General features: G+C 37.0%; 1 protein-coding gene across 1 annotated transcript in view; it reads left to right on the forward strand.

The window, feature by feature from the left end:
- The window catches only part of MAN1A2 (mannosidase alpha class 1A member 2), a 200,317-nt gene that overhangs the window by 138,293 nt on the left and 49,248 nt on the right, over window positions 1-12,776 (forward strand). The window contains exon 7 of the mRNA XM_074263218.1: window positions 12,321-12,444. Within this exon, the coding sequence (XP_074119319.1) occupies window positions 12,321-12,444 (124 nt within the window). The remainder of the gene's footprint in view (window positions 1-12,320; window positions 12,445-12,776) is intronic.

Below are 12,776 nucleotides of genomic sequence, written 5' to 3' on the forward strand. Positions count from 1 at the left end.
CCAAAGATCCCGAGGAAGTCATAACACCTGATTGCCTGGACCTTTTACTGTCCCTAATTAAATCTCCAAGAACTATCTGTTCTACCTTTTTTTCTCTAGTCTTCTATCTTCCCTTCTCTCTTCCTCTCTGTTTTAAGGGCCTAATCTTATAATTTACATAGAAAATTGAGGCCATTTGCATAAATATTGCTTCTTGAACATTATAGACTTTCTTCTCTATCAGGTGATGGTGAGGTCTTGTTCCATGCCAAAGCCATTCCTCTACTTTTGCCTTGTCCTGTTGCCTCCTGTTCGTTCACGCTAGCCAATGATTGCTTTACAATCAGTGCTTTTTCTCTTTTTTTAAAAAAAATCTTTCTCACTTTTAAATATAAATTTCCACTTTTCCCTACCCAGTGATCCTTGTCTAGTAATAAAGAATAAAAGAAGAAAGAGTTAAAAAAAAATCAGTAAAACCAAACAATATATCAACTAAGTCTGATCGTAAGTGCTGTTTTACCATACAGGAGAATCCCCTACCTTTACCAGGAAAGGAGGATAGTGCATTTTTGCATTTTCTCTGGAGCTTAGGTTAATTGTTATATTATGCAGTATTCAGGTTTTATTTATTTTGTTTTCCATTTCAAATGAACTCAAAATGTTTGTTGTTCTGATTCGGATTACTTCACTTTGTATCAGTTCATATGTCTTCCGCCCCTCTTAATTTCATCATAGTCATTGTTTCTTATGATACAGTAATATTACATTTACATTAGTGTACTCCATTTGTTTAACCATTCCTCTGTCAATGAATACTTTGGGTTCAGTTCTTTACTTCTGTAATAAGGAATGATAATATGTTGTCCTCCAGTAATCTGATCCTCCTGAAAAATAACTTCAGCTTTGGAGCTCTTGCTTCATTGATTCCCTTTGTCCTGGGACCTTTTTTTTTTTTTCTGATTTACAGGGTGGAAGTAGACACTCTTTCCAGATGCCCATGCTAGCCATCTGTTCATTTTCTATCCAGCTGCACAGCTGCATTGTGAATTTGCCACCATGTCCTACTTCCTTGGGTACTTTTTTGATGGCAGAAACAGTATTTTTGAGGGGAGGGGGAGGAAAGGGATATTACCAGTGCTTAGCACAGTGTTGTTATTTAGTCATGTTTGAATTTCTGAAACCCCATTTGAAACTTTCTTGGTAAAAATACTGCAGTGATTTCCATTTTCTTTTCCAACTCATTTTAACAGATGAGGAAATTTAGCTAAACAGGATGAAGGGACTTGCCCAAGGTCAGACACTATGGTGCCCCCTCGAAGTCCATTAGCATAGCTTCTGGCACATAATAGGTAGGTAATTAGTATTTGGTGACTGAATCTCTTGGTAAATATAAGATCTTGCTTTTGCTTCTGACCTGTTTATGGTATAAATCAAACTTTGGAATTTCCCAGTCAGAGGATGGTATCATTTTAGTCATTTTGTTTAGCATACCTTCAAATTGCTTTCCAGGCTGAATAAATTTATAGCTGCATTTGTTGTATATTGTTAAGCCACCCTTTGCAGCTCCAGCATCAGTGACAGTATCTTTTGTAATTTGGTTAATTTTGTGTAATAGATGAAATTGAAGAATTGTTTTGATTTTCATTTCTGTTATTATTTACTAAAAGCAACTTTTTGCAAAGTTTCTAATAATATAATATGTAGTATTTTCTAATAGTTAAGCTTTTTCTTATCAAAACTATTTTGTTCATATCCTTGGCTGTTTATGTGACTCCTTCCCTGCTTCCTATAAATATGATTGAGTCCCCTGCATTTTAAATAAACAAAAACAAACTGCATTGAATCCCACCTCTTTCATGTTAGAGCTCTTTCCTATCAGCCCCCTCCTTTTTTTACAACAGAAAGCTTATATACATAGAAAGTATATCTTGCTTCCATTTCCTCTCCCTCCCTTCTCAGTCTGATGCCTGCCTTGTCTAGAATCTAGATGCTGGGAGGGGACCATCTGTCCTGATTTCTTCATAGCTCGAGGTTACAACCCAGAGACTGTGGCTCTAGCACCAGTGTTCTTGCAGTTGTGCCCTTCCCCCCCATCTATCTTGGGCACTATTCTTCTATATTTTCATAAGTTACTATGGGTTTAACTCCTCCCTCTTTGGAGATGACATAGATTAAGATATCTAATTTTGATTCTTAAATCAACTTATCTAGCTCTAACTTCTCAAATGATCTCCAGCTACTGAGTATTAACCTGCATGTCCAGTGGATACCTTAAACTTAAGTTGGCCCAAAGTTAGCTCACCGATTCCCCCAGACTCCTTCCCCTCCCAAATTCTCCTATTACTGGCCAGGGCATCAACTCTCTCACCCCTACAGCCAGTCTTTGCCAAGGCTTTTGAATGTGCCCCTTTTTCTCTCCTGATACTACCCCTGTACTAATCCTCATCTCCTTGGACCTGACCCCAGAGCTGCTGGTGAGCTGGCCTGCCCCAAGGGGCCTCCCTCCCAGCTACCAATGAGATTTTCCTAAAGTTTAGGTTGAGCACTTTCACATCCTTACTGAGATAGTAATGACTTCCTTTGTCTACAAGATTAAATAGAAAGTCCTTATTATGTCCTTCAGAGCCCTTCATAACAAACTTTTCCTACTTTCTCAGTCCTCTCACACTGGATTCTCCCTTGGGTTTCAGTCAGTGAAGTGGCCTTATTGTTATTCCAGGAAAAAGAGTTATCTTCTCCTGGCTTCACGAACTTTCACCTGCCATTCTCCACGCCTGGAATGCTTTCTTTCCTTCTCTCTGCCACCTGGCTTCTTTGGCAGTCTTCAGGGTCTCAATTCCCATCTTCTTCAGGAAGTTCTTCCCCACCCCCCCTAATTCTTGCCCTTGTTGATGTTCTTTTCCCTTAGATTGTGAGCTCCTTGAGGGCAAGGACTGACTGCTGCTTGCCTTTTTTTGTGCTGCTCTCCTTCCTTTCCCCCTGCCCCCCACCAGCACTTAGTAGGAGGCCTGGAATATAGAAGGTACTTAATAATGCTCAGTGATGGATTAGACTGCTCTCTCCTCAGCTTCAGCTTCCTGTCATTATTTGATTTTACTCACAGTTTGATGTCAAAATGCCCCAAGCCGACCTCATTCTCTTCTTACTTTGCCTTCCTTCCCCTTTCTTACTTCTCTTGAGAATGCCTCTAGTCTTTCAGTCACCCAGCTTTACAGTTTCTTGGTCCTCTTTACCTTTTCTAAACCTGCTGAGTCTCAGTAGTTGTCAGGTCTCTTTTGTGTGACATCCACAGGGTTTTTGCATCTGTCCCCTTATTTCTACTAGCATAGCACCCTGATCCAGGCCTATCTTAATGCAGTAATAATTAATCTTTCTCTTCTCTATTCTCCTTTAATTCATAATCATGCTATTCTTCTTTTGATATTTTGTAGCACTCCATTTTACCATGTTTAATCACTTGCACTAAGAACTCCCTCAGCTCCCTTTTGCCTCTCCAATAAAATAAAAATACTGGTTTAGCATTTAAGATTGTTTCCAGCATAGTCCACATCCTAGACAGAATGCCTGCTTAATGTCCTGTGTATCCAGCACTCAGTTCTCCTTTCCTGTCTCTATCTTTGTACAGACGATGCTAACTCCTCTGCCTGGAATCCCTTACTTGGACTTTCTTAGGTTAAGTCCCACTTTTTATATAAGATCAGTTGCTAATGCCAGTTCTGGCAAAATTACTTGATATTCTCTTTGTATAGATTTTATATTTACTTATCTGTGTTCATGTTGTTTCTCCCTAGTAGCATATTAAGTCCTTATAGAACTTAGTTTTTTAAATTCTTATATCTCATCTGCATAGTACATAAAAAGCACTTATTAAATATTTCTTAAATAAATGAATCTGTATATTAATGTTAATTAATATGCACATGGAAGAGAGCTAGATCATGCCCTAAAGTTACACTAACAATGTTATTGTAACTGGTTATTGCAATCTCACATTGAGTTCCATCTCACTCATTAAAAAATCTTCCTTTATTCCTTCCATCTAATTTGTACATTCTCAGGGTGTTTTGTCTTCTCTGAACTACCATAGTACTTTCTATCTGTGTTCTGTATATACACCTTTTACAGTTTATTTTGTATTATTGATGAGGTTTAAATTTAGGGAACCAAAATGAAATTAGAATTTCTGGTGGTCAGGGAGTTAAATGTTAAGGTCTAGTGGCAGGTTCGGGGTTCAGGGAACCAAATGGAGAGGTTTGTCTCCCCTGCAAAACTTTGGGATTCGACGCAAGGGTAGGGAGTTTTGGGGATTCCCTTCTGGCAGCACAGAGTTTCTCTGTAAAATAATTTATAGACCCTAAAACCTAGATTGATAAAAGGGTTTATTATGGGGATTGGAAGTAAGGTTAGAAATCCTGACAGTGATGAGAGTTAGGTAAGGGGTACCTGAATGAAATTAGGGTTAATTGAGGTCTAGGGGCAGGTTTGGGGTACAGGGAATCAAGTAGAGCCCTCCTGAAATCCCTTTGGATTTGGCGCAAGGATACAGAGTTAAATGAGTTCTAGTAGCAGTGCAGAGTCCCCTGTAAAGGAATTTACAGACCGCAAACCTAGATTAATAAAAGAGATTTATTTGGGGTTTGGAAATAAGGGTAAAGGCAGAAAGACCACCAGGGTCAGAGCTGGCGCCAGGCGGACAGGAACCCTTGGCATGGCCGAGGTAGGGATGCCATGTTTGGGGCTCCTGCAAAGAGTGGGCTCCAGGGTTCCCCTTTTTATAATGGGGCTTTTGGTGATCTTGAAGGTGGGTGGAGTCCCAGATTGGCCTCTGGCTGGAGCTTCAGCCAGGGTTAGAATTGAATAGAATTCAATGGGTTTTTAAATTAGGAGGAAGCTGTTTGTGGGGGTTGGGAAAACCTGAGCAGACCATAAGAGTTGAGGGCTGGGACAGCCCAAGTTAGCTCAGATCCTGTGGGGGCTGGGAAAGCCCAGCTATCTCCCATTGGGATTCATGGGGCTGGGAATAAGAAAGCAATCTTTAACTCCTATCAACAGAGGCAAAAAGTCTGGTTAGGAAATAGGTGAGGGTTAAGAGAGAAGCTGTTACGGGAAAGAGTATTCTAGTGGACAGAGACTCCTTGGTATGCCAAGCATAGAGCTGGCATGTTTGGAACCTCTGCAAAGAGAGGGTTTTAGTTTGGCTCTTTTTATAATGAGAGCTTGGCTACAAGCTGAAGGGGACCTGTGGGTGAAGTCCCAAGTTGGCGCCTCTCTGGGTTTTAGCTTGAGCTAGATTTTGAATTGAATTCAGTGAGTTTCCAGAGTGAGCAGACCCCACCCAGATAACAAGGGTGAAACTTTGTCCCCTGGGGCAGGATCCCTTTTTGAGGCAGAGTGGAAGGAGATTTTCTCCTTCATGGATTTTCAGAGTTTCGGGGTCCCCTCTTCATTATGATTTTTAGTATATTTTTCTTGTACTTCCTTTTAACCACCTTGAAGTCAAAGATCACACTATGCTTTTCTTTGCAACTTAGTAAATGCTATTCTTTTAATAGATTCTTAGTATAGATCTTCTATAATAGTCCAGTGACAGTGAATTGTTTGTTTTTTTTTTAAACTAAGTCTCTATCTTGTATTTAATCACTTAAAGACTGCCATTAATTTAGACAAGCCTCTAAGTGAATTCATATGGCTTACTTACGAAATAAAATAACAGATGTTTTTATTATGAATCATCCAAGGGATTTACCCTTAGCAAATGTGTCAAAGTTATTGATAGAATATGGGTCTATATTGAAAAGAATAGTTACATTCTCTCTTCCTCCCCCCAAAAAAAGTTAAAAAAAAATAGATTCAATTTCAGTTTAGGATTATTCCTAGATGACAAAATTTAGACGTATTAGTCATTTCTGTCCTTCTACTGCTCTAGACAACTAGAATTCACTGTTGTGACAGCTTTAAGAAATGGCAAAATAATTCTTTAGCTTGATTGTTTAACATGTATATTTTCCTACTCATTAATTTTATTTGAAGGAAAATGTATGTTGATGGCATAGTGATACATATGGCTCTAGATGACTCAATTCTTTTTTTGGGAGGAAAACAATACTAAATTCTTAACAATGTACCCAACAGAAAGGAACTATAGGTCTAAAATCTAGCAAAATTGTGCTATATTTATTTTTCTGTATCTTTTAAATACACAGGCATCTTATAGAGTTTATCTTTTTCATTTATGGAGCTATTTTGCTCTGAAAATCTTCAATTACTTTTAGAATGGCAATGTAAAAAATTTCCTTAAAGCAAAACAGATTTTCACAAATCTACAATATTTAAAATTTTTAAATCTATAGTCACTCAATATATTGAGAATCTGTGATTGCATCATCTGTGAAGAATTCCCTTCATCACAGATCATTACAGCCCTTTTGATACTATTTAGATGACACCTGGTAATTCAACTCAGCCTCCCTCAGCTTCATTGTGCTAAGATAACACACAGCCAGAGCTAATACCCGAGACCTTTCCACCTTGGCAGCATCCTCCTCACCATGATAGTGAATCGGAGAAGGAATGGAGGACCTGTAATTATGAATGAATAGACTGAACTTTCAGAGTAACTTTAATGGTGCTATCCCCTATGTGAAAAGCATTGGGGCGCAGTGATAGCGAGCTAGCCCACCTCTGACCCATCCCAGATACATGACCCTGCACACTCTGCTGAACCTTTCCGTGGCTGTCTCAGCTCCTTCAGATTCTTAAGTGGAAGAGAAGAGGCCAGCCTGTATTGGAAGGAGTTTCTCCGATGGGTGAAATCACCCACTGACTCCTTCTTGGGACTGTATGACAAGCACAGGCAACACCTAGGATTCTAGAGGTCATAAGCAGGGGGATAGTGTGGTGCTTGAAGAAGACCACTGACAGCTCAGTGGTGGGTGGACCAGGGTGGGGATAGACTTAAGGCCTGCAGATCTATGATATCCCCAACTGAATTAATATAGAAAGAGAAGAGAGGGGCCTCAAGAGAGAGCTTAGGGACACCTAAGTTTAGTGGTCATGACCTGGATTAGGAGCCAGTAAAGGAAACCAAAAAAAGAGCAGTCACATAGGTAGGAAGGGAATTGGGAAACAGTAATGTCATGAAAACTTAGAAGAGAAGAGAACCTCAAGCAAAAGAGGTTGATTGACGATATTAAAGACTGCAGAAAATTCAAGAAGAATGAGGACTGAGAAAAGGCCACTGTCACTTAAGAGATCATTAGTAACCTGGAAGTTACATCATAGTATAGGCTAGTGTGGTTGAAGGCATGGACTAAAGTGGTGGCCAACTAGTAGGGGAAAAGGGGCTTGTATAGTGCTAACTATCTTGTGGTTGTAAATTTGATATTATGTGAATGATTGAGATGGGTTATGGGAAGAGGGAACTGTTAGGAATAAGTCTGAGGTTGTGAATATGATCTCTATCAGTGTAAGAGGAAATTTGGAGGATGGGATTTAATAAGTTCTTTATTAGATATGCTGAAGAATAAATGCTTTGGGGACATACAAGAGAGAGTTGCCCATCTGTATTTGCGTTAGGGAACTCCTTCCACCACTCTACCCTTACCAAAAAGAGGACATCAATTTGAATGCCCTTTAGCCAGTTGTTGATGTCTACTAGAACTCAAGTGAAAAATTAAAGCTAGATATTAACTTCTAGGTAATAATTGAACCGGTCAACACCAATGAGATCACTGAGAAAGAGACAAAAGTGCCCAGGACAGTCTTGGGGGTAGAAGGAGGCATAGTGACATGACATCAAGGTTGGCTCTCCCCTGCTCTAACTTGCTATCTGCTGGACCCACTGCAGGGAACACAACCCCATCTTGCCCCTTTTCCCCCATAGAGCAGTACAGCAGAAAAGCTGGTAACTCAAGTTTCTTTGATCTCAGACTGCCAGTAGACACAGGAAAATAGACAAGCAATACCTACTTCCCTGTAAGTTATGGACTCATACTTTCCCTAGTAACCATTTATTGGCTATTGACTAATTTCTCCTTTCTACTATACCTATCCTAGAGCACCATTCTGATGTAACCCTTGAACTGCCCTCATGCAATCTTGGTAGGGGACCATCTGCTCTGCTATAACTCTCCAACATTCCTTGGGTCTTGTCAGCTACTCTGGTACCTTATCTAAGTATTACCTGTCCACTGAGAACATGAGCCCCTCTTTTATGTATTGTAACTTATTATATTGCAAGCTCTTTGACAGCAATGTTTGGGTTTTCTATTTGTATTTGAACTGAATAAATTAATTTCAGTTATTTTGAATTTGGGGGCAACCTGTCTTGTCATATATGTCGATTCAGAGAGGGAACTGTTGAATAGGGAAAACCTAAAGATTAATGGGAACTGTGATGTGATCAAAGGGAAGACTCTTGGAAGAAATGGAAAGGGATATGGTCAGGAATACAAGTAGGGAGATTTTCTTTTGTAATAAGAAGGGGGATTATGTAGAAGGTTTTTTATTTTTTAGATAGAGACTAAAGGAGCTGAGAAAATAGCATAGATAATCTCTCTTTCTCAGTAAATTAGGAGGTAAGATCTGCTGTGAGGAATGGGAAGGATTACCATAGGAAACTTTAAAAGAGAAAGAAGTGTCTAATAGCCAGTATTTTTGAAGGATGAATAGCAAAAATTAATGCAGACTCTTAAAACTTAATTTTCTAAATAGCTAAGTTTTCAAAGGGGTGGACCAAGTTCTGATCATTATCTTGAGATGAATATAAAAATTAAATGTAATCCTGGATGTGAAAGATGGGGCTTTGCTTTTCCTTTTGTATATGTGCCTCTTATTTCTCTTAATCTTATGGATAATCGTGAACATTTTAGGAGGAAAGAAAAACATTATTTTTATATTCTTACAAAATCTGATAGCAAGTAAAGGCATTGAGCATTTATGGTAAAATTCAATCTCTACTGAGACATTTTGAATTCTGATTTAATAGAGTTTAATAGCCACTAAAGAAAAAAGTTACAATGGCAAGAATTTGACACTTGGATAGGACTGGACAGGACCCTTATTTTTATTTTATACACAAAGAATCTTGAAACATATTGAGATGTTAAGTGACTTGAACAAGATTCAGTTCAAAAGTGCTTTCCAGATATTGTGCAAGGTATTGGGAAATTGACAAAAATGAAACAACAGCCCCTGCCCTCAAACATCTTGCATCTGAAGGACTTGGGCTTAGCAAAATACAAGGTTTTTCAGAAGTGATTCTTTTTTGTTGATAGATTTGTAGAAATAGGGAGGTAAAGGAGCAATTTACTTGAACTCTGCCTTCTTATAACGTCTTCTTTAGAGTCATTTGCATTTTCCCAAAATGTTTAAATTTGGTACATATTTTTATCTTCATTCATTCTAAAAATTAAAGAATTTAAATGTTGATATGGCATTCATTCATCTTGATAGTAACTTTAAAATGATCTATATCTGTAGTAAAGTTTTTGTACAGTCAATTATTTCTTTCAGCAGTCTTTTAAGGAACAAGTAAGTCATTTGAGGTAGAGTGAGAATTTAACAGAAGAGAAGGTTTAGTTCTTAGATGAATTCACATATGATTCAAACATTGTAATGATGGGAAATATCTGTAGAGGAACTGGTCATAATATTTTTTGTTATTTAAACAGACTCGAGTATTAACCAAATTTTTTTAAAAGCTTTTATTATGTAGTTATGAAATATAAATTCAGCTCTTATCCTGATATATTGTTTTAAAAATTGTTACTGGTTTTTATTTTTATTGTTTGATAATTTTAATTAAAATATAAGACAAGAACTGAAAGAACATTAAGTAGCATAGTGCTGTTAAGTGACAAAATTTTAATGTTATCCATTAAATGCTGAATAAAAAGTAAAATAAAATTTGAATTTTGGGATTGTTAAGGAAAAAAAGAGGCTTGCATAGGTTAGAGAAATAACTATAGATACAGAAGCACCTGGATTCGAGTACTGACACTTTTTTCTCCTCAAGGCAGTTGGGTTTAAGTGACTTGCCCAAGGTCACACAACTAAGAGTGTTAAGTGTCTGAGAACAAATTTGAACTCAGGTCTTCCTAACTTTAGAGCACCAGCTAGCTGCCCCTGAGTACTGACTCTTAACAAAGTGTGGTCTTGAGCAAATCGATTTACCTTTCAAAAATTTTCTTAAGTTACATAAAAGCTGCAAATCTATATTGTTGGAAGACATTTTATTTTTTGGAGTTTTCTTATCCTGATGAAATCACAATTTTGCTTTCATTCTTTCCCGACACCCACAAAGAACTTGATGACTTTAAATAAAGAAGAGACTCCTATTTTGTCTGGACTTCATGCTTCAGCAAGAAATGACACTAGTGTATTATTTATAATTTTAGGAAGAATAATTTATTCAAGAAATTTTAATGGTGTTATGAGTTAATAAATAAATGTACAAATATTGGATTGTTTACTCCCTTTTCACTAATGGATTTATTGCTACTATTTCTTCAACAAAGAGTAGTTTAATACATAAGTGCTCAGGAAGATTAGATATGCTCATAGGATGGAAAAGAATATCAGTGAGTAACAGAATCCCAAGATAGCTCAAGCAGCAGTAAATCTTCTCATCTACCTATCTCCCAGTTGTTCTTTTATCAAGAAGTTAAGGAGCTTTTGGTATAATCTCCCTTGTTTTTCTTACTTGCTGCTATAACATTTTTGTATATCCATTTTTTCTTTCACTCTCATTTCAGAGTCATAAAGTCTGCTAACACATCGTTTTTCCCTCGTTTCTTCCTTATTCTTTTTCTTTTTCATGCTTCCTTTCCCTCTAACCACAAATGCATGTGTCTTTGCTGTTCTTCAAGTTACTGTCCTTTTGTTTCTTTCATTTCACTACCAGATTCTAAACACTTTATTTTCCTGTCATTTCAGGTGTTTCCTTAACAATCAGCTATTTGTTATAATCTGATTTCACTTTTTAAATTCATTTTCTACTCTAAGCTTATGGAGTGTTTTTGCATATCATTGATTTGTTGTTCTTCCCTTTTGTTACTTTTAACTCCTGAATATGTTATATGCAATATATTCAAATTGATAAAAAGTGTTTCTTTTTAAAAAATACTCTTGATTTTGCTCTCTCTAAAAGTATTGGTTATATTCTAATTCCTTTCTATTGCATTTACTATTGCCCACTTCATTCTTTAAAATCTCCTTCCTTTGTTTTGTGATACAAATTAATTGTCTTGGTTCCATTTTTACTCTTAGGTCGATCTTTCACCTTTTTTTCCTCATAATTTCTTGTCTACCTCTAACTGTGGACTGACCAAGGCTCAGTCCTAAGCCCTCTTCTTATATGATACTCTCAACCCTGAAGAAGTCATTCTTCTAAATTCAACTATTACCTCTAGGTAGACATTCTCATTTCTGTATCTAACCCAGATCTCTTAAACTTCATTTATCTCTCTCCATCCTTTGGATGATTAATCTGGATTGTCCTTCCCCATGCCTTCAATATGTCTAAAAAATTCCTTATTTTTCAAACATAAACATTCCCCTAGATTATTCTGTTTTTAAAATGGTTTAAAATGAAAAGACATAGTTTTCCAATCACACTGGTTCAACATCTGGAATAAAATCATAAATTTTCAGAACTGTAATAATCTTCAGCTAGTTGATCCCTGAATCATCTTTGACTTTATTCTAGATTCTATCATTGTGCCTCCCATATTTATCTAATCATTTGCCAATTCTTGTGTGTTCTTCCTTTTGTGCTATCTTATGTAGCTATTCTTGATTTTTCATTCAAATTATCGTCTTAATCTACCACTTTTATCACAGCACATTTCAACTATTTTATTGTTTTCTGCTTCTTTCCTTTATGTTTATGAATTTCCTTCAGTAAAATTGGCTTACCCCATCACTTTCTGAACATGATATAGAGAATCTCACCTGGCTTTTTGAAATTCACACCAGATTCTTTCTCTGAAATGTTGTTGATCCTTCATTTAAATCCTATTCTTATTTAAAAAAATTCTTTGGAGATTTCCCTGACTCACGTGATAATGATGATGATCTTTATTTATTGCATCCTGCTATTAAGTGGAGGATATATGTGGTTCATGGTTATTGTATAATGAAACTTCTTTTTACCTCTGTGGATTTGTGAAGTTTTTCCATGACATACTCAAACAGCATATACTATACAACTATAACAAATATAACACAACAACTATATAACTATAATATCCATAAGATGTTGATATTTAAATTATGTGTATTTATTGATGATTTTTCCAGATTTTTCTCCCAATTTTAATTTTCTCCCTCTTATTTTTCAGTGGAATTGGACGAAACTGGGGTTGGGCCTCTGCAGGTAGTAGCATTCTGGCTGAATTTGGTACCCTACATATGGAATTTGTCCACCTCAGCTATTTGACAGGGGATCCAGTTTACTATCAAAAGGTCAGTCTTAGTTTCATTAAATTGGAAATGTTACCTTTAGAAATATGGGGGGCAAACTCACTTCCAATTGATCAATGATGGACAGAGGTAGCTACACCCAGAGAAGAAACACTGGGAAGTGAATGTAAATTGTTAGCACTAATATCTGTCTGCCCAGGTTACATGTACCTTCGGAATCTAATGCTTATTGTGCAACAAGAAAATGGTATTTACACACATATATTGTATCTAGGTTATATTGTAACACATGTAAAATGTATGGGATTGCCTGTCATGGGGGGGAGGGAGCTGAGGGAGGGAGGGGATAATTTGGAAAAATGAATACAAGGGAT

Source organism: Sminthopsis crassicaudata, chromosome 4 (genome assembly GCF_048593235.1).
Source record: "Sminthopsis crassicaudata isolate SCR6 chromosome 4, ASM4859323v1, whole genome shotgun sequence".
Classification (NCBI taxonomy): Eukaryota; Metazoa; Chordata; class Mammalia; order Dasyuromorphia; family Dasyuridae; genus Sminthopsis; species Sminthopsis crassicaudata.